Source organism: Pagrus pagrus (genome assembly GCF_965226575.1).
Source record: "Pagrus pagrus genome assembly, chromosome: 6".
Classification (NCBI taxonomy): domain Eukaryota; kingdom Metazoa; phylum Chordata; class Actinopteri; order Spariformes; family Sparidae; genus Pagrus; species Pagrus pagrus.
This window is the reverse complement of record NC_140190.1, coordinates 3979965-4004536: the sequence shown is the minus strand read 5'-3', so window position 1 is coordinate 4004536 and position 24572 is coordinate 3979965. Positions and strand designations below refer to the sequence as shown.

The window sequence follows — 24572 nt, the reverse complement described above, 5'->3', positions numbered from 1 at the left end:
CTAATTGTTACATAAAAATCTTGCCTCAGCCGGTTTTATGCTCCTGAGCTATATTAATTTTAAAGGAGCAGAGCCCGGCCTGCTCCATTGTACAATTTTTGACTACCAATTACTCTGTCAGCCCAGCCCAGCCAGCCGCTACAGCTAATTGCTGCATGTTTCTATTAGCAACCCAGGAAGCTGTTAGCAGGGAAAAAGTTTCCCGTGTAATTGAATTGAGTTTGTTTGATCTAAACACAGGCTGAGCACATCCTGCTGCAGATGATTCACCACATACAATTATCTGGCCCTGCATGAGGCTTATTAACACACAGAATATTAGTATTTGCAGGATTTGCTGACACTACATTAACACAACACAACAAAGACTGAGATGTCAACAGAGATCCAGTGGAACAGCACTGCCAATAGCAGGGATGGGTATCAAGGGCTGGTACAAAATCGGTACTGGCTCCTGACTCAGTAAAAAAAACTGTTATTTTGTTGACTAATAATGATAATAATGTATATTTTTACCCTTTCATTTTGCTCCAGACATGCTTTAAGTGCACCTCACAGGATACATCATGGAGGCTGAGCTGCAGACGTGTTAAGTATCACATAAATAGATTCAGAAGTGAGATATGAGGCTTAATTTAACCCTGCAAGTCTTTAAGGGTATTAAAATGTGTTGATGCTGGTTTCTACTGCTGAGTGAATGAGCCGGGAGCCTTTAGGAGTCTGACCCATATAATATATCTGATACATCAAACATCACTCCTATGAGACGGTCGTGGAACGTTAAACTGATGGATCCTACGTCGGTTGAATAACATCAAACGCGTCGCAGGAGGTTTATAATTACCGGTGTTCTGGTTTTGGACCGGCCTTTATGACTCAAACCCCAGTTTATCTGTGTATAATCAGTCAAAGGCAACTGGACGGCTTTTTGTTTTAGACATAGTTTATCTACTCTTCCAAGGGGCTTCATTAGGATTCAAAGGATCCAAAAACTTTATTGTCCATCAATGCAGGCAGTAATGTTTCCACTCTTTCCCTCGTACATGACTCATCTGGCTCCTCTGACTGCTGAAGATATTCATGTGACATTCAGATGTGAATGACAAAGGATATGAATAAAGGTTAATATCCTTACTACTCAAGTTGACGGGTGTTATTTTGTTTAGTTTAACACTGAGTGCATCAGAACGAACATATAGCTTCTGGTTTATACCTCAACAATACAAACACACATAAAGGAGTGTGGGGTCTCACCTTAGTCAGTGGAATAGTTGCAATCTCTCCTGCTTTCTCAGACCTGAAGGACAAACAAAGACAGAAGAAAAGGTGATGTCATTGAGCGTTGAGCCGGACAATAGAGGGCTTCATCTTCATTCTCAATTTCCTTCCTTAAGTTTGATAATATCAATTGATGCTGGTTCTTACAATGACGCAACAAATCCTGAGCATTATGTGCAGCCTGAGTCTACTTCATTGTCCACTCACTCCTTTGGCCTTGGCAGGGATGACTTTACAGACTAAGTGAGTTTTCAGAGAATCGAGTCATCTAATGGGTTACAGGAAAACAACAAAATCACAAAACTTCATGTAAGAAATAAAAAAACTAACATGCAGTTTTTTTTCCTCTAAATGTTAAATGGTAAACCAACATATCCTTGGAGTCATATGAGACTTTATATCGTATTAGATTGTGGATATCGTTTCATGGTGATATGAAAGGTGATGTAATTTTCTGAACTTACCAGACTTTACTTGCCTTAATAGTTGTCATTATATCCACATAACCAGTGATTATTTATCAAAAATATAATTGTGTTAATATTTTCTGACAGTCATCCCTATTGCTGCAATATCGCTATCGAGGTATTTGGTCAAAAATATTGTGATATTTGATTTTGTCGCCCAGTTTTAGCATTTACAAAGAGCTTTTAAGGAGATAAAATATATCTGGATATATATCGTGTATCGGAATTACTTCTCATGTAAGAACTTTACCTTTTAGGGCTTTGACCAATCATTTGATTCTTCATTTAGTTGAATGACGTAATGACATCATGACCCAAACAAAAATGTTTTCTTAGTTTCTCATTACAGCGAGAAACTTTTGTTTTACAAGATATCTTAGTAATAAGTAAAGTTATAACATCAATGACAAGATATTTTGCTTTTGTGAAGTAACAAGAAGGGGCGGCTGTAGCTCAGTGGGTAGAGCAGGTGACCAGCCACCAGAAGGTTGCTGGTTCGAACCCTGGCTCCCCTGGGCGGAACCGAGCTACATGCCGAAGAAAAAATTGAGAAAAGCTTCTCACAACAAGGAACATGCGACTTACATTCATTGTTCATTAGAGTACATGAAGAGTTAAAACCCTTAAGAACATATTCCTGTAATATAATCAGAGTGTAGTCTTTATATGTTTGAGTGTTATTGTTCCTTTACATTTATAACAGTAGCTATCATTTATAAAGGGGGCTGCCCTCTATATTAATTAATCTTCATTAAGAAGAAGGGTCTGGCTCTCTCTGTGTTCCTCTGGTAGCCGGCCAGCTCCCAGCCTGCAGACAGATCTCCTGGGGAGATACAAGAATACTACAGTGGGGGGAAAATATTGTCCTAAATATTAAATGAGGCACAAATGGTAGTAAAACATATGGCAGGTCAGGGCCGAACCTATGAATCAGTGTTTCCATTTTAAACACTAATTTTGGCCATTTGTCTCCTGCTGCTGTGGAGCGCTGCAGGTTCCATTATGTTGAACTGAGAACTTCACGCTAAAAGCAGGAACATCACATCTAATACACAACCACTGTGTGCTTTGCATGAACAAAGTGGCCGCACGGTGAAATTGCCAAATTGCAGTGCTTGTCAAAAATGTCAAAATTACTGGACTGGATCTGTTTTATATTATATATAATCTGAGTGTAAAACAGGTCCAACCCAACACTTTAGTCCACAGCGAGATATCTCAGTAACTACAGCTGGGCAGACTGCTGTAAAACATGGTGTACAGATGTAAATGATGTCTTGAGGACAGATCCTACAGATTGTGAGTGTCTCCTCAGGTAAAATCTTCCACTTGACCAACGTCTTATAAAATAATGGCTCAATTTTTATGTCCTTTAACATTTCCTCCAGCACCGGCATCAAGACAAACATCTGCCGACGTAAGAAGCATCAAATATGTGTATTTTCAAAGTGTTACAAGTATTTCTTATTTTGATTTCTTCTTTATCTTTTTTATCTTGTATTTATCATTAAGTGGACCACCGGTTAGGAGAGCAAGGTAAGATTAACACTTTTTCCTACTGCATACAGGTCATGATCCTGTTATTTCAGCATCCTGGGAAAACACGATTTGTCCCTCGTAACTGAAATAGCACATTTTTAAGTTTCCAAAGTTTGCGACTTCTGCCGGATGGTTTGATCTGCCCCCACCGCCCACATTAAGTAGTTCAAACAAAGGATCTGTTTGACATTTCTTACCTCTACCACTCAATGCAATTATACTCGTCACCAATCTTCAGTTCTGCTGCTCTTAATTACAGGTCACTCTTCATGTTAGACCGCTGTTGACGCTTGCTAGCTAGAGACAGTAACATGGACCAGTGTTTGCAGGCTGTTTGAATTTGGTTCAGTGAGAGAGGCTGGCAATATTGAAGTGTACCTTTGCTGGTGGGGTGACAGAGTGTTTGTGAGCAGATTTCAAGTTTGTTTGAGGCCCTCAGGAGCTGCTCTTGAGATAATTTCATGTAATTGTCTCCTCTAAAGTTGAGGCTGATGGGAATGTGGGTAGTTTTGCAGGGATTTTGTCATAAACCACAGTATTGGACAAAGTGAATGTTTTGACCTGATGAAGAAAACTCAAAGTTATAATTATAATTCAAATACAATCTCTAAAATATATATATTAGTTGTCTAGACATTTATTCAAAACCGCAAATGTCAAACACATGGTAGTCGTTAGGAAAAACACCAACTCGTCTTAAGACCTGAGATTTCTTAGCTATTTGGAAACATTCTCAGAAGAGTTACCGAAATGTGTTTCTGAAGAAATAAGCCACGCAGTTGCTGAATCCCTCTTCATTTGAACGTGACAGTGGTTAGTTTTTTGGTTAGTATTTATAGATTTTCAGGAGTTCCCAGAGGCGGCGAGTCGCACCAGACGCATAGACCTCAACTTGCAAAGCCTGGTCTCTTGAAACCCAACGCAGCACTAGTAGAATGCATCGCATGGCTTCTTACATGGACAATGAATGGGAATCGTTGGAATTGGTTCCTGTGGACACTCACCTACAAAATGCTTGAATACACGTGACTTTCAGAATAACTACGACCCACCTCAGTGACAAGAGGCAACACACATTTATGAGTCAGAGTTGAGGTAATATGTTCTGAGCTCAGGGTTAATGGGGCACTTCAGAATTAATTGACCTCAGCCTCTTTCCTCTTATCGTTGAATAACCTGCTCTATTCGAGAGGATTTTTCTGTCCTCGTCCTTCTTTTTTTGTAAAATAGCTCTCGAGCACTCTGGCGCTGCTGAATCACAGCAGCATGTCCGACATTTAGAAATAAGACATGACCGTCACTATTGAGTATTCAAGCATATCATCACAACAGGCTCCAGCACTTCAGCCGCTCCCCTGCTTTAAGTCTCCAAGTTTCCTTCTCTCCATCCGATTCACATAATTCTCCTAACAGAGTCCAGAACCTGAGTTGTCCTGCAGCCACACAGGGACTTTGGCTTTGCTGTTTTTTTTCTTAAGAAGATGATTGGCATTGAAAAAGGTGTTGCTTGCTTTTTCAGTGGATGTGGATTCGGTGGAGCTGTTTGGCCGGAGCTCCTCTTCTTCGATCTCACCGACTGTTCTCTGCTCGTTAAGCCAGTTGTTGTTCAGAGTTTTTCCTCTCCTCTGCTCTGCTCTGCTCCTGGCCCTTCAGCTCAGAGGTCAGGCACTCAAAGCTGGCTTTATCTTGCACTCTGTGCAAAGCTCGGCCTCCTCACACCTCCTCTGCTGCTCCTTTTTCAGAGTAAGTCCGGGCCCTGTGATCGGCCACCTCCCCCACCAGCATCACCTTCCTCCTGGGCTCCATCTCCACTTCCCTCAGCTCGTTAGTATCACAATTCAATAAAGTTGAGGGACTTGTGAGAGACAGATTTTTACAAAGACGAGCCAAAACTGAAGCAGCAGAGGAAAAAATATATACTGACTTTTAGTCGTTAGTATTGGTTAAGCTCCAAATCCACTTGATCCTATTACAGTCCTCCACACCTCGAGCCTGGGACTGATTTTCTGTTAAAAATATTGTCTCCGAGCTGTCAGTGGTATTTCCATCTCTTCCAGAGCCAAAGAAAACATATAACTTTAGACAGTGTTCAAAGTTTTACTCATCAGGGCTCGTAACTGACTCTGAAATGTTTTATTTGTGGCTCTTGTTTGTCACTTTAAATTTAGCTCGTGGCTTTTTGTTCTTAAGAATTCAATAAATCGAGCTGCAGGAGTCTAATATTTTGTTCAGACAAATATATCATAACTTCATAATTCTATCCTGTTAGACATTTATATTTCAAATGTTATTGTGTTTATTATATAGATATAATTCTTGAGAACAGTTTTTATGGCCAAATCTTTTTTTGACCTTCAACCACTAAATTCTCAGTTGATCCTCGAGTCAAAGTGGACATTTTATACCATTTGAAGAAATTCCCTAGATGCGTTTTTGCAAAACTGCGTATAAGAGAATGGGACACCATTCGATCCCCGGTTCAGGCTGCATGTCGAAGTGTCATGGGCGAGATACTGAGTTCTGAATTGCTCCTGATGGCTGGTCCATCGCTGTGTGGCTGAGCAGAGAAATAATGTGTTAGATAGTGCTGTATCGCTCCTGATGAGCAGGTCAGCACGTTGCATGGCAGCCGCAACCATCAGTTATGTGAATGTGTCATGTGTTGTTCAGCGCTTTGAGTAGTCGGTGGACCAGAAAGATATGACATAAACACAAGTTGAACATGTTTTTAGTTTTGATGGGACTGAATCGACACTGCTCTGCACTTCAAATTCCAGACCTCAAAACTGACCAGGAAGTTTAAAGTTCCCCTGAGAAAACTGACTTTAGAAAACAAGAAAATTAACTAATGGTAATTATTTAAATGATACTTGTATCCACGGCTGCCCTCACCATCCATAAAACACCAGTGATTCAACCTGTGCTGAACAGAAGTAATAACAGGGTTATAAAGAAGTGTTAAAGAACTGTATATTTTTAAGTCGGCTTCAAACAGCTACAAAATGTTAGAAATATTTTCTTTTGCATTTCTTGGCGAGATGCTGCCGACACTGTAAAGATGCACTCTGAACCTCTGACTGTGTTTATGGGTGTGAGGAGCCCTTTAACACTGACTGTGTAATTGTATTTCAAATAGCATAATGTTTGGTATTGCTTCAGGACTATCTTCCTAAGATGGGACCTGGAAAAAGCAACATCTCAGCAACCTGCCACAGTCTCTCACATCTGCGTCACTTTCTCATTAATTTCACTTCTCCTCTACATCTCTTCTGTTGCTCTACTGCAGCTTATCCTGTGTTTTTTCAAACTCTGGGCTGCAACATGCTGAGTCACAGCGGGGGGATCAGGGAGACTAAACTAATTAAAAAGACAGGAAACTGCAACGACACGGCACTGTGTGGATCATTTTTGGAGTTTCAAATCGCCAGAGCTAATAAGCCTCATACAGGCAGGGAAGAGATTTTTTTTTTTGGGCTGGTTTTTGAGCAAATGCTGTGAAAGGAAGAAAGCTGCTGGGATAGAAAGCCAGTGTTCCACTTTCAGATACAAACGCAGAGTTAAAATGTGGAAGCAAATCGGAGGGAAAAGTCCAAAACAGCTGTGTGTTTGTATTTAAACTGTGTGATGGCATGTGTATATCTTCTGTAATACAACTTGAGTGTGATGAAATTGTCGACAAAGAGGGCAGCTATCAGCAGGCTGTATAATTGCAGACTTTTCAGAGGACAGGCTGTGTGGGTTTCATGGTAACAGAGCAGCCGTGATGATGAGAAATAGAGTGGGTTTATCACAGTAGTGCAGGAGATTCCTCCGTCAGTATTTTTAACACTTGTTTTCTCACACTGGACGCTGCTGCCAGACAAAACTACATCCCGTCTTCAATGACATGCTGCGGTCAGCAACCTTGACCCGTTGCTAAACCCTGCCTCCCTCTGTTAGTCTTTACAATCTAGCATTTGCAGTTTACAGTGAAAATTGTGGCTAATTTACGACTCAAAATTAGCTGTAAACTTAATTTCAGACAGAAGCTGACTGAACAACTGTTGCTGAAACATTTTACTAGCTGTAACCGAACTAGCTAGCTAACTATTAACTGAGTTTGTTAAAAACTTTGTCTGGCTGACTCCTGATTATTCACATTAAAACAAGAAAACTGTAAAAAGGTTGTAAATATACAGTTCAGGGTTAATGTCAATGAAAACTATCTTTTATCCTTCCTAAGACAACACAATGACGAGTTTGGAATGGAGTGTTGACATTCAAAAAATGCATCATATTTGCGCCACCTAGTATATCTGTCAAAATATATACATGGACTCAGTGCCACTGATTAACATGTGCAGTTAGCTAACACTACTATTGACTATGCAGATAAATTTGCCAACGTTAAGTCAGTTTAACTGGGCAGTCTGCTGTGGCTAATTGCTAGCAAGCCACATGGTCAATATGTTAGCTAACATCCTTTTGCTAGCTTCGAAGCTTGTGAGAGAAACATGCGGGGCTTAACAGTTAATGTTATGACTTTGTTCTGGAGAAGTAAAGTTTTTGGCAGGACGAGTGAAATGCTTTATGAAATATTAGATGTTCAGGTGAAACATACGAGGAAAACATGTCGGCTTTTCAAACCTTTTCCTCAAAGTGTCGAAACCTTAGTGAATCAGTTTTAAGAGAGAAAACATTGCGACTAAAAACTGACCAAAATTAAGGATAAAAATGACTAAAATCTTACCAAACCTATTTGCATTTCTGTCTAAAGAAGACTGAATCAAAAATAGCTGCCAGAATTAACACCCATGCAAAAAAGATCTGAGCCTAAAGGTTACAGGAAAAAGTCAGCATCTTCACCAACTGGCGACCTGTGCAGAAAACAGCTAAACTTCCACTGTTTGGAAGCAAAAGGTCAATGAATTTGATTAACATGATCAAAGCGGAGGAATTAAATCTCAGCTTTGTTGAGAAATCAGCATGGAAATGGGCTGGAAGTCTTCCACCTGTTGCTGTATTTGATGGCAGGTGGCTGTCCTGGAGCAAGGTGCTGACTCGCTTGTTTGATCTCTGTGACAAGCTTTTTCTGCTGCACACCTCTCAGCCTGCGCCTCCTGCCAAGCTGGCACATCTTGACACGTGTATCCATCTGAATGCCCTGAATGAAAGCATGCAAGACTGCTCCTCATCCATCCTGATGAAACAAGGATACGGCTACAGCTCTCACAGGAGTGTGTGGTGTGTTTTTCATGGTCTGACCTTGGTGCTTAAAGTATGAGGTGTTGTTAAAAGTACCTGTCATGTCTGTTTTAAATTCAGATTTTTATGTATGTGTTTATTTATGTGCGACAGTTTAGATTAGATTAGATTAATACAATAGAATATCAACTATATAAAAACAAACAATGGTCTTTATAGTGAAAGAACAGCATCCCTGGCAACATTTTTATGTTTTATGCCAATTACATTTCTAAATAATGAAAAAAACGATAAAACTTTTCATTGTTTGTTTGAATGTACACATTCTTTGCCAGTGCCACTGACTGTATTTGACTTTATTTGCACAGCTTTTTTTCCTTAAAGAAACGAGATGATTGAAATCCCTTCTACAGCACTCACTGCAGGGTAAATATTCCCATAGCAAGACTGGCAGCAAGAAATGTTTGGAGGGCGTCATCGCTGCCAAAGAAGGTATCACTGAGTACTGACTGAGTGCCAACGTTTGCAGTTGCCACATTTACAATTTTATATTTATATCTGTAAAATTAAACAAATCAAAATGTGTGCAACTGTGCCAGGTTGTTCCCTGCAGAGCTTGAGTCATTATGTCTTTAAGAACAAAATAAAAAGCACATATTCATCCAGGCTGGCCAAACTTTTGTATTATTAACTTAAAGTTTATATTAAGATCAGTTTTACCTCCCTGATGTAACTGTGGGCCACCCCACAGGTGAGTGCCCCCCCAATTGTGCCCCACCGTCCCCTAGAGAGAAGATGAACGCAGAAGGTACTTTTTTTTTTCTTTCAGTGAATAAATAATGACATTAAGATAAGAAATGCATCGCCGGCCAGCCAATTTTGACTGTCTGCCATTGGCCCAGTACGTCTAATCTTCGACCAGCCACCAGCTCATGTTACTCCACTTTCAATTACTCTCCACCGGCTCCCTGTGGCTGCTCACATTAAGTTCAAGTCACTAATGTTCGCCTACAGCGAGACCAATGGCACCGAACCTACATATATTACCTCATTCAGGATTATGAGACTACTCATTCACTATCATCAGCAAATTAACGACGACGAGCGCTGCCGTCGCTGTGAGGGAGGACGTCTCAATCACAACCCTCTTGTGTGGTCCGTCGGTGCTGGAACGAGTTACCAAACAGAATCAAACAATATGCTCTCTTTCTACCGCTGTCAGTCCTCAGTAGGTCTTTTGAGAAAAAAAACTCATATGTTAGCTTAATGCAGCATTAAGCCTTGTGGCAGTTGTGTTAGGTACAACATGGAGCTGAATATTGTTCATCTCAAAGGCTTCTCTTCGGTCCACTGTGGATGGATTGTACCTCATTTGTGCATCGCTTCGGAGGAACCAAATCAATAAATGTAAAAGCGAAACAACAGCAAGACTCTACTGTCAAACATGTGCCAGCCAGACTGTCAACTATTGTCCGCTTTATTATTGAGCTAATCATGTCTTTCAGAGTGAAATTATACCAATAATGCCCCTATTTTTCTCATTTCTCTGGTACTACAACACTGAGCACATGTGGCTCAATATGAAAGATCCAGCATTGACATTTAATCGTCAAGCTGCATTATTAATTAGACATTTCAGTACAACTCATTTATTTCTATCTTTTTTTTTTTTAAACTTAGCCAGGTATATTTTTCTGAAATGCTTAAACTATTAAACAATTGATGCTTTATCTATGAATTACACTGATTGTTTTTTAACTCCCTATGCAGTGACTTTATTTATTCATTTAGGGACACGCCACACAGTCTTGGGTTCTCAGCTTTGAAATATTAATATCATTAAACTGTAAACTTGGAGGGGCAGCATCAGGTGTAGCATAATCTCAACAGAGCCCACATTTTTGCAAGGTCGGGTGACTTTGACCAATTCTGCACAGCACATCAGTTTTGGTTTAAGGGCATTGGCTCATAAGCTCAAATTGTATTGTGACAAAAGTGTGTAAATAGTGTAAATGTTGTAGAATTAAAAACAAATAACAGATGTTACAGCCCAGGAACACACTGACACATACACAGACTTAGGTCCACAGTTAGACCTTGTTCGACCAATGCTCTGAGAAACAAGGCTCCTGTCAGTCCTGACTACAGCCAAACACCACTCATGAACACAACATGTGGACAAATTCATCCATTTAATGTTCATCTACCAAACTTTCCCAGACATAAAACTGCTCTTAGTTTTCCTTGATCTGAGGAATAAGGCACACCAAAGATCCCAAGGGTTTAGAAAAATGTAAAAAGCTGTTGGTTGTGATCCCAGTGACAGACAGACACTCTCACATTTTTTTTTACCCCCGTCATCCTAACATGGTTTTAAATGCACATAGCCTCTCTGAAAGACTCAGCAGATGAGGGGGAACAAGGTCAGAGGATTGGGATTTGAAGCTGTCTAACAGCCATGTGCTCCTAACAGATGCTTTTTACTAACAGTTAATAAGGATCCACTAGGGGGCACTGTTGCTCCACAGAAGCCACAGCTCTGCCAAGCTGGCCGAGGAGAGTACCCGTGACAGAGGTTGTCTCAGCCATGTGGGTCACAGGAGCTGTGCTTTTTAAAGAGATGAACAATGAGCAGTGATCGGTTGGGGGGAAAGAATAACAGAAATAAAAATTCATGCCAAGCAATCAGAAAGAAAAATGGTTGTTCTGCAAATCAGTGGAATGAAGGAAAGTTTAATGTGAAAGGGAGGCCTGAGCCAAGGAGCTATCACAATTCAAAGATGCTTTGAAATAATTACATATTCAGTACAAGAGCTGTTAATTGTGCACATTCCCACAATCCCCTGCTGATGTATCATCACCGTCACTTTTGGGCATCAATGGAATAGCACACTGTACAATTCTAATGACAAAAAGCCAACTTAGTATCAGAAATGCCAATCTGCTGCCGTTTTATGAGCTGAGAATGGGAGAGGACAATGCGATGATATAAAAAAAGAGCTCCGTGCCTGCCAAATTATTTCAGGACTGATGTCAATGGAGGTTATTTGGCGATATGTCATTCTACCTCAGATAACAGAGGCGAAGTATGGAAAGGTGGCTTTGCTTGAGGTGTGACCTTGAAGTAAACCATAATCCATTCATACAGTTAGGGGTGTTAATGGTTACACATGTTGTCTAAAGGATTATTTATATACAGGCACACTGTCTGCTAATGGCTTTGCCGGAACAGTCTGAGATACAAAGTGAAGTGATGCTAAAAGAAGCTCAGTGTGGGAACGTTTCCTCCAGGAAACAAAGTCAAAGTTAAGTTAAAATGTTTGATGCTACCTCTTTCGTACTACTAGAATGATGCTGTACGGCATGAAATGAGACATATTATACTCATTTTCAGATTTATAATTTTACCTTGGGTTTCTTCTAGAACAGGTTTAATTAAATGTTGTGTTTCTGTCTCTTTAAGGCCCCCCCTCCCGAATATCGGGTATGCTCTGATTGGTCAGCTCACACACACCTGAGCCAGCACCGCAAACAACAACAGAGCAGCTGCGCTAAATCAATTCTTAAGTGCCAAACTACCCACGACGCAGAAATGATGGGTGACGTGGTGATGTATTGTGATGTCACAAAGTCACAGTGTTTTCTGTGGAAGCTTCTGATGATGCGGACTTTGACCTGTTTAACTTTGAAGATCTTTTACATGCACAAGAACCAATGTAACACACCGAAGGAAAGGAAAAATCAGTAAGGTTACCTCGAGCCTGAGCACCTCATGACATCGAGAGCTACTGTGACTAAACACATGGAAAAGCACTTTGAGAAGAAGACGATAAAAGTCCAGATCGCCAGGCCTGACAGGCTAACATTAGCTCTGACAAGCGACTGATGGACAACTCTCACAAACAGAAGCTACTTCACAATGACCTGTAAGTCCATCAGTGCTGACTGGGTCAATGCAGTCCAGTCAGCTCCTTTTTGTAGCGCTTGCACAAGCAACCAAGTGTGGGGAAAAAAGCCAGTTATGCGAGACTAGTGTGCTCCTCTCCATCCAGCACACTGAATCAATGGAGCGCCGGACTAAATGGAAAGTACCTCTTGTATTTCACCTCATTTTTGCACTGTTTTTCTTAATAATTAACCAGTTAGTTACAAGGGGTGATGGCTTATTGAAAGCAAAATTAACCACAACTGACACGAGTGAGTCTGTCTATTGTTGAGTCTGTCTAACGAGCTCTTAAAACATTTCTGAACTCCAGAACAAGTAAGTAGACCTTGAGTTGAGATATTCTCGTCAACAATAAACTGTCAAACCTCAACCTTGAGGAAGAAATGTTGCCTACAACATGGAAAAAAATGTTAAAATCCACAGATCTAGAACAAGTGAGAAAACTACATCTGCTGATGAGGACCTAGTAAAAAGGATGAACGCTCCACAACAAGCGAGTGAGTGAGTGAGTGAGTGAGTGAACCGTTAGATGACATATTCTGTCAACTGCTGTTTCCAAGGTCAAGAACGAAGAAATCAAATGTCAACCTTGAGGGAAACAACAATGTCAGAATCGTGCACAGATCTGTTGATGAGGATCGTGTTATATGGTTGGAAAGTCCACAGCAAGTGAGTGTACCTTGAGTTGACGGACAAACTTCTGTTTACAAGGTCAGGAACAGACCGTCAACTTCAATTAAAACCAGCAGTTTAATAGTTTTGCAACTGAGGATTTTTGCTGATGTCAGAAGAGGCTAAATCAGCTCTCGGCCCTTGACTTCGGATTTTCTAGAGCTTTACAGCTGTGTTGTGCACAATCCAATATCAATGGTTTGGCTCGGCTCCAACATCATGTACAGGCTTGTTCTCATCAACCACAGAGTGACCGCCGCCGCATTTATTCCTTTATTTTGGTTCATTTGATCAGGTAATAACGAAGCCCTTCGAACATCTGCACTAAATAACCACACTGGGACATTTACAGTAAAATGTTGGCTTTCAATCAATAAAAAGGAAAGTGGGGTTTATTAAAGTAGGTAAAAATGTAATTCAAACTGACTACAGGAGCCGACCCTCAAACACTATTAAGCACACACTGAGATGGAAGAAGAAGTTATTTACCTGAAGAATTTAGAGGGCAAATTGTCCTCTGGACCGACGCTCGGATTCATATCAATGGATTCTAACCAGGAACATTTTTACAATTTCCAATGGGAATTACTTCATTATTCAATCAATCTATTACAGCAGAGATTCACAGACAAGTCCATCATGCTTAGCTAAAGTTAAATGGACTGGAATCTGATGTTTTGGACTCAAACCTCTGACCTAGAAGGAGGCCAGGCTGCCAAAACTCTGACAAGTTACTTCCAAGTGATAAACCCTGGTCCCATCTGATGTCAGTGACATAAAAATAATTCAATCAACAATAAAAAATGTCCACTACATGGCAGACGCAGAAGTGCCTTTTGGGCCACAGTGGTAGGGCCTGTGGCCAAGTTATTGTTGGTTCTGATAAAAGGCACAAAACAGGACAAGAGAGCTTGTAGAATAAAGACTCACTCTTCTAGTGAGATGTTGGAGTACAGCAGAGTAGAGACGGAGGGGTGAGGACCAGGCAGGCCGCCGGAGTCGGACTGGGGTGACGTCTCAGCCATCCGCCTTTCTGATACCGACGTCTGGGGGACGATTTCCAGCACTGCCCAGCACCTGGAAGAGGAACCCACAGAGTTACTAAAGGTAGATGAATAACAAACATGACATTTACTGAAGCACATAGACCTTCGCTCATTTTATGCTTCTGTCAATATGCCAGCTCAAACTAATTTCTGTCCTTCCCATCACCGACTCGCTCCACATCAGGATTTGCACATTTTCCTCACAAAAGGTCAAATGAAACATGAAATACATTCAAATGTAACCTGACTATTAGAAAGCAGATACTTTTTGAAAAGTATCATGGCAGTCATGACGCCATCTGCATGACTCAGTCACAAATGTTCATAGATGAGGTAATGTTTTAAAGTTTTATTCACGTTACATTTAGTCACATCTGCCCACTTCCCTCCTCACTCTCTGATGTATCATCTGATGTTTCCCAGGATGTGATCGGGACAAGCGACCAATCAAAACACACCATTATTTTGAGGGGGTATTATAGATTTTTCTCTTTGTTTGAACATATCTTCAAACTATTATTAGTTTCTTACTAGGTTCAGAGGGCCAAAAAACTGAACTGGATGTAACAACACAGACAACAAAAACCTGCCTATACAGCCTGATAGGCTTAGTTTCCTGGTTTTCTATGAAAAAAATTAACTTGACCAGCACGTTTCAAAAAGTTGCCATTTGATGTCCAATCACAGCGCAGAGGGTTTGATGTTTTCGGCTGGTATGAGTGGCTATAGCATGTGTTCTCTATCCTGTGTTCACATGAAGATATCATGAGCCAATAGAGTCAGTGTATCCAACATGGCCGCACAAAATTTACACCATATTTAATTTTAGCATAAATGTTTTAGTGGAAGAATGCAGATACAATAATTTTTCATGGAGTGCCAAGACAAGGATTTAAGAACAATGGGCAGATTTATATACAAGGGCACAGTCACACATGCGCAAAATCAATAGTGGTGAATATTCGCCTCTCACTCACTTCTGTTAGATGCGAGTGGAAGGGCAAATAAAACATTCGCATCCGATAATGAAGCACATTCGCTCGGCTCTGCGTGGAGTTCACCACTGCTGAACTCCATCTGATGAAGTCGCAGCCGCAACCGAGAGCAAAGAAATTTGTGTGCTTGACCCCTCAAATGGACTACAAATCAGCAAACTGAGTTCTGTGTGCTTCACATCTTGTACTACCCACATTCAGCACAGGCAGGAGATGGTCATTTGCCTACATTCACATATGTCTGACTGTGCCCTAATGGTTTAGGATGGTTTGGCAGAGGATAAGCTTCGGTTTCCAACAGGAGGAAAATGCCTCGTCCTGGGTTCGTGAAAGACATACATCTGCTCTGCTTTGCTCATTGTTTTGCTTTATGGCAAACAACCTTAAAAGTGTTTTTTCACCACACTCATCCACCTCATTTCAAAAAGCACCAGGCAGCTGTTTTCAGTTAAAAAACCTTGAATAAACCCAATGTTCACCACCTGCTAGGCACAAAACAGTCCTGGACAGACAGACAGACGCAGACAAAACAAGATGTCGGCAATGTTAGTGATGAGCTGGTGAACATAGTGGAAGACTGAGCAGCTAAAGAACCACATAATTAACTCAGGAGTTAATCAGAATTTAAAGGAGAATTAATATTGGACTTAAGTTCATCAGGTGGCCAGAAACAAGATCCCAAACGAATGATGCTGTTGCTCTGTGTCGGCTGGATGTGTTAACAGACAACTGGTTGTTAATTCTTAAACCATATCAACAGCAGCTTTAACATCTAGCTGGCATTGAGATAAATGTGTTTTTTTGGTAGTGTGTGCCAATTATAAAAGATTTTTATTGCCCAACTGTCAATAATATTAGGATGATGTTAGAGGGGCAGCGTCGGCATTAACTCACACACATTCTGGACTATTTAAGCTTATTTCCTCACCTCTGTGCTTCAAATGTCCATCCTGAACTGCCAAACCAGGGTCAGTTAAATTACTTACCTTTAATGAATTTGTTACCCTGGGACTGTACCAAGTGTGGGAAAGGTGGAGGGGTGTGTATTTGAAAATGCTCGCAAAATATCATATCTACAATGAGACTAATCAATGTAAAATACTGAGTGAGGACTGTTTTCTCTTAGATTAGGGTATTTAACTTAAGTAATGTTAATAATTTCAGCAAGGTGATATATTTTATGCTTTCTCTAGTCAGAGAAGCTACAACGCACAGAATCACCAGAGGTTTGGTTGTCCGAGGGTGAGCTCAGTGTTACCACGGTACCTTTTAATTCTGAAACTTTTCAAGAAAGTGCATAATCATGGAGACATGGCAGTCTAACTTCCTACCCTGGTTTCACTTCTTGCCTTTTTTAAGAATAAGATTGCCCTCGAGCTTTACATGGAAACTGAGACTTGCTTCTTTTAAAGTGTCACAAGGACACCGTCATTAATTAATTACAGATTTATCAGCATGACTGAACCATAGTAAGCTGAAATGAAGCATGGCCTCAGTTCTGCCAGAGCACTGAATCAAAAATCAAGCTCAATCGGGAAAATGAGGTCATCTGAGGAAACTGACAATGATTCAATTTTTTAGTACTGCAGCAGCTGCTTATGCTGCTTTCACCCACCTGCTGGAAAACACTTAGTAGTTTTGTGGATAATTTTCTAGTTACCTTTTGCCATATTCAACGTTGCCGCCCATTTCCTTGTGTGTGATGTGTACAGCATCTCTAAGTGCTGAGTGTCTGCTAGTTTCTGTACTGTGTAGTCCTCAGTGTTTATTGTGCTCTCTCCTGAATCGTTTGCTGATTTAATTTAAGGAAAGAATTTCAAGTGCAAAGCCTATTAAAAAAAAAATGTTTTGATTGTGCAAGTTAAGTGGTTTGCTCCGAAACTATGTCCAATTTTAAATGTTTGAGCTCAACAAATTAACGAACGTTTTATTGTGAAAACGATATTGTTGTTTGAAACAAACAGCATCACATAATCTGCAGTCGGAGGCAGCTGGTGTGGTTTTTATTACAATTAATTTGTACAATGGGGACAGAAACACACACAAACACATTAAATGATCGCATCGATCCGACGATATTTCAGTTTGATTACTGAATCTCTCGTCATAAATAATCACGTCATATCATAATTGACATGTCAGGAGTGTGCGCACGTTTACGCATTTCAAGAAAAAACATGAAATGCAACTTTTGCTAAACAACAAAGCAGGCGAGGAGGCGATGAAGCACAGGATTAATCTAACACTTCCGACATAAACAGGCACAACACCCAAGCCGTCAGATGTGTGTGCTTTTATTTCATAGCAGCCTGGTGTCATTCCCACATGACGTAATCAAGGTAAACACAGTGAACGTCTCTGTTGTGGCACTGCACAGACCTGAGACTGCAGATGTATTAACATGGTCTCCAGTCAGGTAAAAAAGCAGCAATATAAGAAAAAAAGTCTGCCTCAACCACCTGAAGTTTACTTTGTGAAAAGATCACATTTCCAAGTTTAAATAATTCCCTGAAGAATTCATTAAATTTGCATCAAATAATGAAGTGAAAAGAATACGCTCATTATCAAGCAGGCACCTCATGCAAGTGATCTCCATAACATCTCTTCACCGTTAGTTTGATGTATACAGACGAGTCTCGCCTTTGTAGATGACATGAATGAAATAGAGGGAAGTTCACAGGCTCATCTTCTGCTGAAATGTTTAAATATATGTTTTGTTTTTTTATTTGATATCTTTAGCCTTTTTAGAGTCTGTTTACTTTCTCTGATGTCTGCTGCAGCTTTGGTCATTATTTCTGCGAAGGTGGCACACTCAGCTTCATATAAAAAAGGGGGAGTTAACTGACTTTAGCAGGTTTACCAAAGGGAGATGTCTGCTAACAAGCCATTTCTGTGGTAAAATCAATGTGCAAGCAAGGTAACATTTATGCTGTCTAGCTGCTCTAATTTTTCCCTTTAGCCCAAAGCAACCATTAATATCTGCTAACTTTTAATTACATGTCAATCTGAAAACACGGCTTTTTATCCCGACAGTTGAGTTTTTCAGCTTTTTCAGTTTGTGTTTCGACTGGTTGGTAATTTCTCTTCAAAATATTGAGCTCTTCTTCTGAGGCAAGAGTATAATGAATTACTAGTGCTAGTGCTGAACTAAATGTTGAATATAAAATCATGTTTTGATTTGCTTAAAAGAATTTTGTCAGGTCAGGACAGGATGTCACGTCTCTTTTCTTTTTGTGAGAGCTCTCAAGTGTCCAGAATATGATTTAACAACTGTATACTGCATGTTTAATGTGCCATTTCCTGAAACCCTTTCAGTCAGGAAAATCACAGCGCTGAGACAGCCCTCACTCAAGTTTTTAGCAATCTCATGATGCTAATAAGGTCTCTGTTCTAGTTCTACTAGTGCTGCATTTTATATAATTAATCAGAATTTTCTTACTGAGTGCCATGAGGACTGGGTTGGCCTCAAAAGAAAAACACCAATAAACTGCAGTACAAAGTTACCGAAGATGGCTGCCGACCTCTCAACTATTGCTTTATACCTCATTTGACCAGATAGGAGCTTCTATGCCCGCCCTGTGGCCTGCAACAACCAATGGGTGATTTCATAGACAGGAGACCCACTCCTTGTTCCATCCTCTCTCTCAGCTGCCTACATAATATTACATTAATTTCCAGGAATGGTAACTTAACTCCCAATGGTGAGAAAATAGAAATGTTATTAGTTGGTCCACAAACAAAGAGCTATTTTTTTCGCCAAACTTGGCTGCACAGTCTAAATCAGAAGTCATCAGCCAGGGTTAGACAGATTTAAATTTTACCCCACTTTTTTTTTCCTTCATTTTTCAACCCAGAGAAAACTTGTTCGTACATTAATTTTGAGTAGCTTTGACTACTGTAATACTCTCTTATACAGCCTCCCAAAACAATCCATTGAGGAACTACAGTTAATTCAGAGCTCTACTACCAGGCTTTTAAGTAGAACAAGACAGAGAGAGCATATCACCCCAATTTTAGCCTTTAACCTGCACTGACTGCCAGTATTTTTTTTGGGATTGATTTCAAAATCCTGCTACTTGTTTACAAGGCTGTTAATGGCTGCAGACTGGCATACATTATCAACTCTTTGTTGTTTTATAATCCTTCACGGCATCTTAGGCCTCTGCTGCCGTTTTTTAAATACAATCTATCACCCACATCATAAAATCGGAAGCTCAGCCTTTTTTTATAATTTATAATTATGCAACGAAACTATGGAACACTCACCCTGTAAGACATGCAAGCTCTTTGAAGGTTTTTAAGCACCAATTGACAACTTGTTCATTCAACATTGCTTTTAATTGAGATTTTTTGTGTTTTGTGTTTGTGTTGATTGCTTGGTTATATCGCATAGTATTTGCATTTGTTTTAATTAGTTTTCTACTCCCTTCACTTTATTGTGAAGCACTTTGGGGCACAGCCTTTGTATGAAAGGTGCTATATAACCCTAACCCCAAAGCTAACCCTTATTGTTTTTAATTTGGCATCATTTATTGACTGTCACATGTGCCACCAGTCAGAAAAAATGAATCATGAATTAGGTCACAACATAAAAGATGCTATAGAATCAGTCATGTTTGTCTTGCAGGAGGCATCCTCATGTCAACTTTCCAAGGTCAAGAATAAACTCTGGTTGAACTTCCCACATAGCAAAATTTTTGCGGCCCAGATCAGTCTCACACCAGACACGTTCATCCAGGATTGTGCACTTGCGTGGTCCACTCCTGTTTGCCAAATCTGAGCCACAAGGACAACATACCATAGTCACATGGTTCGAGCGAACAGAATAAACCAGAACTGTCCCAAATCTGGCCTACAGTACATTTTTATTCAGGTGGGCTGGATCTGGACCAGACATGGGCCAGTTCTGGTTTATCTGGTTCGCTCCTGGCCATCATGTGGCCATGCTATGGCCTGCTTGTGGCTCAGATCTGGCAAACATGAGCGGATCACCCAAGTGCCACCATTCCCATGGTATGTGGGCCAGATGAGGGTGTCTGCAACAATGTTGCTCTCTGGGATTTAGGCCAGCAGGACAATAGGAATTTGAAGTCTATATTTCCCCAAAAAACAAGGCAGACGTCACATCCTGAGGAAGGTCTTTTGATATGATGAAAACTCCAGAACAGTTACTAAATGGTTCTTGTGGTAAGAGCGTTTTATGAACTATTGTTTCAACTAGATTCACAACGCATCAAATGCAGACCGACAGATGTTCACACTGGATAACGCAAAAGATGGAGTATCCAATGCTATAACAATACAACTGCACTGTCAACTGGTATAACATATGTGCTTTTAAGATCAGATCAGATATGTGTATTATTGGAGGCAATCATGGCTGCCCAGCAGTGCCAACCAGGCCTCCAACAGGGATTTCCCCCTTGAGTTTTCGAAGTGTTTAAGTCTGGTGAAAATCATCCTGATAATCCTTAAGGGTACAGCTAGTCTTTGAAGGTTTTCTGAAAACAAAAGCAGGAGACTGGGAAACAGAGGATGAATCACAAGTTCTTTGTTCGAAACCAAAGGCCATAAAGTTAGGCTGCAGGGAGAGAGAGAAAAAGAGAGAGAGAGAGAGAGAGAGAGAGAGAAAAGGCAAGTCATGGACAAGTACGTTTTCTGCTCTCTCTGCAGCACTGGCTGTTGGTCTCTTTGAATCGGCAGTGCAGGGTGCAGCTCTGAGAGATTTATCCATTCATTTGTTGTGGCTACGCTCGAATGCACCCAACAACACACCATTTCTATTTTATTCTACTAGTCTTTCACTCTGCTGGGTGGCTCAACAGAATTATGTCCCCAACGATAATTATCAATCAAAATTATGGTCTAAAAAATGGAGGCAGAGGAAATTGCTTACCAGGACGTCAAGCAGGAACAGGACCCCAAAAAGAAGTAGTGTGATAAGAGAGGCAGAGGTGAGAGAAAGCAAGGCGAGAGAGAGGATTTGCATCTGTGCAGCTTAAGCTGTGATGATTTCAGTCAACTTATAGTGACAAACTTCAAGCCTTTTGGAGAACAAACAACGTCAACAAACTTTTGAGCTCAGTTATTCCATCACACTTTTGAGCTATTAGATAATATGAAGTGTTTATAATCCCTGGCAGTCTACAAAAAAGGAAGCCAGAGGAAAGATGTGTGACAGCAAGAAAGCAATAAGTCTTTCCAATAAATGACTGAACGCTTTCCTTTTCATAGTTGTGAAAAGGTTCAAAACCCTGTTACCCTTATACTCAAGTTTGGGCTTTAATTTACCCACATCCTGTTGCACTTTTGCATGGATAGTGCAAGTGTAATGTGAGCCAGTACTTTTCTGTATGGACAGCCGGATCGGATAAGATAGAAGTGTATGTTTTCCATCAGAGTGGACTACTAGTATAGACACTAGTCTGCACAATGTTCCCAAGTGGATAATAAAACCGATTAGCTACTGTCTTGTTTGAATTTCAGAAAGGTGATAAAACTCTGGGTCAGTCATCAGAAAGTTGGCAGTTTACCTTTCTGCAAACCACGAATGCACTCACATTTGTATGCGACATAGATGACTTGGATGACTTTCATGTCAACAGTTGGAGGAGGTGGTGTTGGAGTTGTAACTATGCAAAAAGTAGGCTAAGCCAATGACTGCTGTTCAAAACTGCATTTCAACATTTCTAAGCATTAAACTTCCAGATTCTTTTTCTTTTTTAACTAAAAAAAAAAAGTATGACGGTAACAGGATGAGAGATAGAGGCGATGACCCGATGCAGCATCACCCCCAAGTGTTTTTTAAAACTGAAAACTGAGCCCAAAGATACTAAAGTTGCAACATGAAGAATTGTAAAGTTTGAACATATCTGTGGTTTGCCAAAGTGTTCATTGCTAACATTTATAGCAATTGGGTAGGGGTTGAAGGCAAAATCGTTATAACTGTTACAAAAGCCACATTCAAAGATGGGAAGAAAACCTTTCTATCATAGAAATGACCAGGACACCTCGAAAAAGTGGGGATAACTTCAAGATAAAAGGGGAATTTTGCCAGTAGAATCTAGGCATTGCCAGCACGGCTCCTTGCGTGTGAGAACTCAGCTTTCTTGGTGAATAAATCACGCATCGGGGAGTTTTTTGCTTCAATTTACTACATTTATCATTAACAACACTGATTGGACATCAGCATAAAACATGGTGAATTTTGCCTTTAAAGGCTTCATGGTTTTGCAATTGTTGGTATACAAGAAGTGACGGAAGTTGTAGAGTCAAATTCTGACTCTGCATACCTGGCCTTCTGCAGCATGAAGCGGGCACGTCTGCAAGAAAGTTGGTTTTAGAAAAGTTCAAATATTGCCAGATGCAGCCAGTTCTGACATTGGTTTTAGGAAAGAGGCGTCTTCTTACACTGTTCGATGATCTGAGAAGTACTTCATTTGAAGCATAATGACCTTTAATGCACACTTCGTCAACCTACCCAACACCGGTCTGAAAATATGAGCCCCATAAAAGGGCTGTGCACTAATTACTGCCTCCACTGAAATTTAGTGCCTTGTGAAGTGGCAGGGTAGCCGAATTAGTGGGATCTGCTGATGTTAACAGAAAAGCAATTATAATACATATTCATTGTTGTGTTGCGCACAGGCTGTGCCGCAGACAATATACGGTCAAGACAAAGCCTATGGATCATAGGAATGGATCCAGACATAAGAGGAGTGAACCATAAGATAAACTATAGAATTGGGCGTCTGTTGCTTTGTTGCCAAAAGGGACAGAATGAAATGGCAGCAAGTCTCATCCCATCAGTGGGAAGGTTATATCATCTGTCTTTCTAGGAAGCTGAGAGAACCTCTCTCACTTGGGTCTCTCGTGAAGGCTGATGTTTGCTTGGCCGACATCAGATGTACAGGAATGGATGCCTAACTGCTAGGTTTGTGACCTTGCTCAAGTCTCTTTCAGCTACTTGAATGTCTCAGAAGCTTTGGACTTTCTGGCACAACACTGGAGAGTGTTACAACGCTCAATTTTACTCTATCGTCGAAGTCTTCGGGGCAGTCAGGGGCACAAACAAAACACTGAGTGAGACCACCAGCAAACAGGCTGACGGGAGGTATTTTTAAAAAATTCTTGTGAAACCCTTCATGAAATAGTGCTGGAACCTTGGTGAAGTCATGACTATACTTCTTCAGGTTGTACCAAAGTGCTTATAGGCAGGTCTCGTCAATCTGCAGCCATCTTGGCAACACTCTATCTATCTAAATGAATGGGGAGAGAAACATAACTTCACGTGATGTCCTTCTCCATGCTCATTTGAAGTTTGTATGCCCCCACACCACATCGGTTAAAACGGTCTTGAATCTCAACTGTGCACTAGCATCAGTGCAAGAACCCAACTGGCTGATGTGTTTCCTTGTTAGACTGTAAAGCAGACGACTGGCTTATGTGGGAAGGGTCGAAATATGTGTCATACAACCGCCATCTCTGGTGTTACAGACGTGCGTGACATCTCTGGCCATACTTTGCAACTATTGGTTGTGGCTAGCTTTCCGTCATAGCTAAAGAGGATAAAGTATACCAGTTTGCAACTGTTATACAGTACAAATTCCAATGTTGATGCCTGGGCAAAGCTAGTAATAAATGCTGAAGTGAACGAGCCCTCAACCTGAGCAAAGCCATCTCAGTGCACGATGCAGCCGCATGATACATCTGTTCAGCGATGCAGGGGTGTTATCAAGAGGTGAAATCTGACACTGAACTAAAAATCAAAACTTATGCTGTAGGTGATTAAATGAAAGTGAATATAGTGACTAGCGTACACCACATTACATCAGCCTTGCATGTGAATATGATTGAAATAGAGTGTGGATTGCAGGCTAATCTACATTTACTGAACTAAAAAGTAAAAAGGATAGTTTAAGTTTTTGCAGTGCTGATAGAAAGTGAAGCCTGTATACAGAGCATTGAAATCCCTCTGAAATGCTATCATGAATCGATAAATGGAGCTCCCATGTGAAAAAACTTGCCATTATAGAGCGTTGCTTTGCCACGGAACGCTGCTTTCAGAATCTGGTGTGTAGGTTGGACACAAAAGGAGGAAAGAAAAGGCAGCCTGAAGCTCATAAATCTCAGAGAAGTATCCCAGAGGAGAGAGACTTATTGTGTGGAGCTGCTGTAAGTTGTTTTGCCAGAAGTTGATCAGTAAAGTACACCAAAGGTCAGATACAGCCAATTGTTGGATATAGCTCGGTGGAATTTGTCATGGGTGTGCAAAGACTATCTTTTCTTGAGTTTAAAATGTGCTGCTTACTTGACATTTGGCATTGACTTGATGTTATGATCAAGCAATGTTAAATACAGTGAAATTAGCCTGAGAACTGAGTGAAGAGAGTACTGATTTAAGAGAGCTTGTGTACATGATTTTCAGTTTTGTGCAAGGGTTTTA

At 40.6% G+C, this 24572-nt stretch overlaps 1 protein-coding gene across 1 annotated transcript in view; it reads right to left on the bottom strand.

Moving 5' to 3' along the window:
• LOC311259031 (uncharacterized protein) overlaps positions 1 to 24572 on the bottom strand; it is an 81083-nt gene that overhangs the window by 7640 nt on the left and 48871 nt on the right. Inside the window, exons 12-13 of the mRNA XM_084355825.1 lie at positions 14017 to 14163; positions 1255 to 1297 (exon numbers count right to left, since the gene is read on the bottom strand). Of these exons, the coding sequence (XP_084211951.1) occupies positions 1255 to 1297; positions 14017 to 14163 (190 nt within the window). The remainder of the gene's footprint in view (positions 1 to 1254; positions 1298 to 14016; positions 14164 to 24572) is intronic.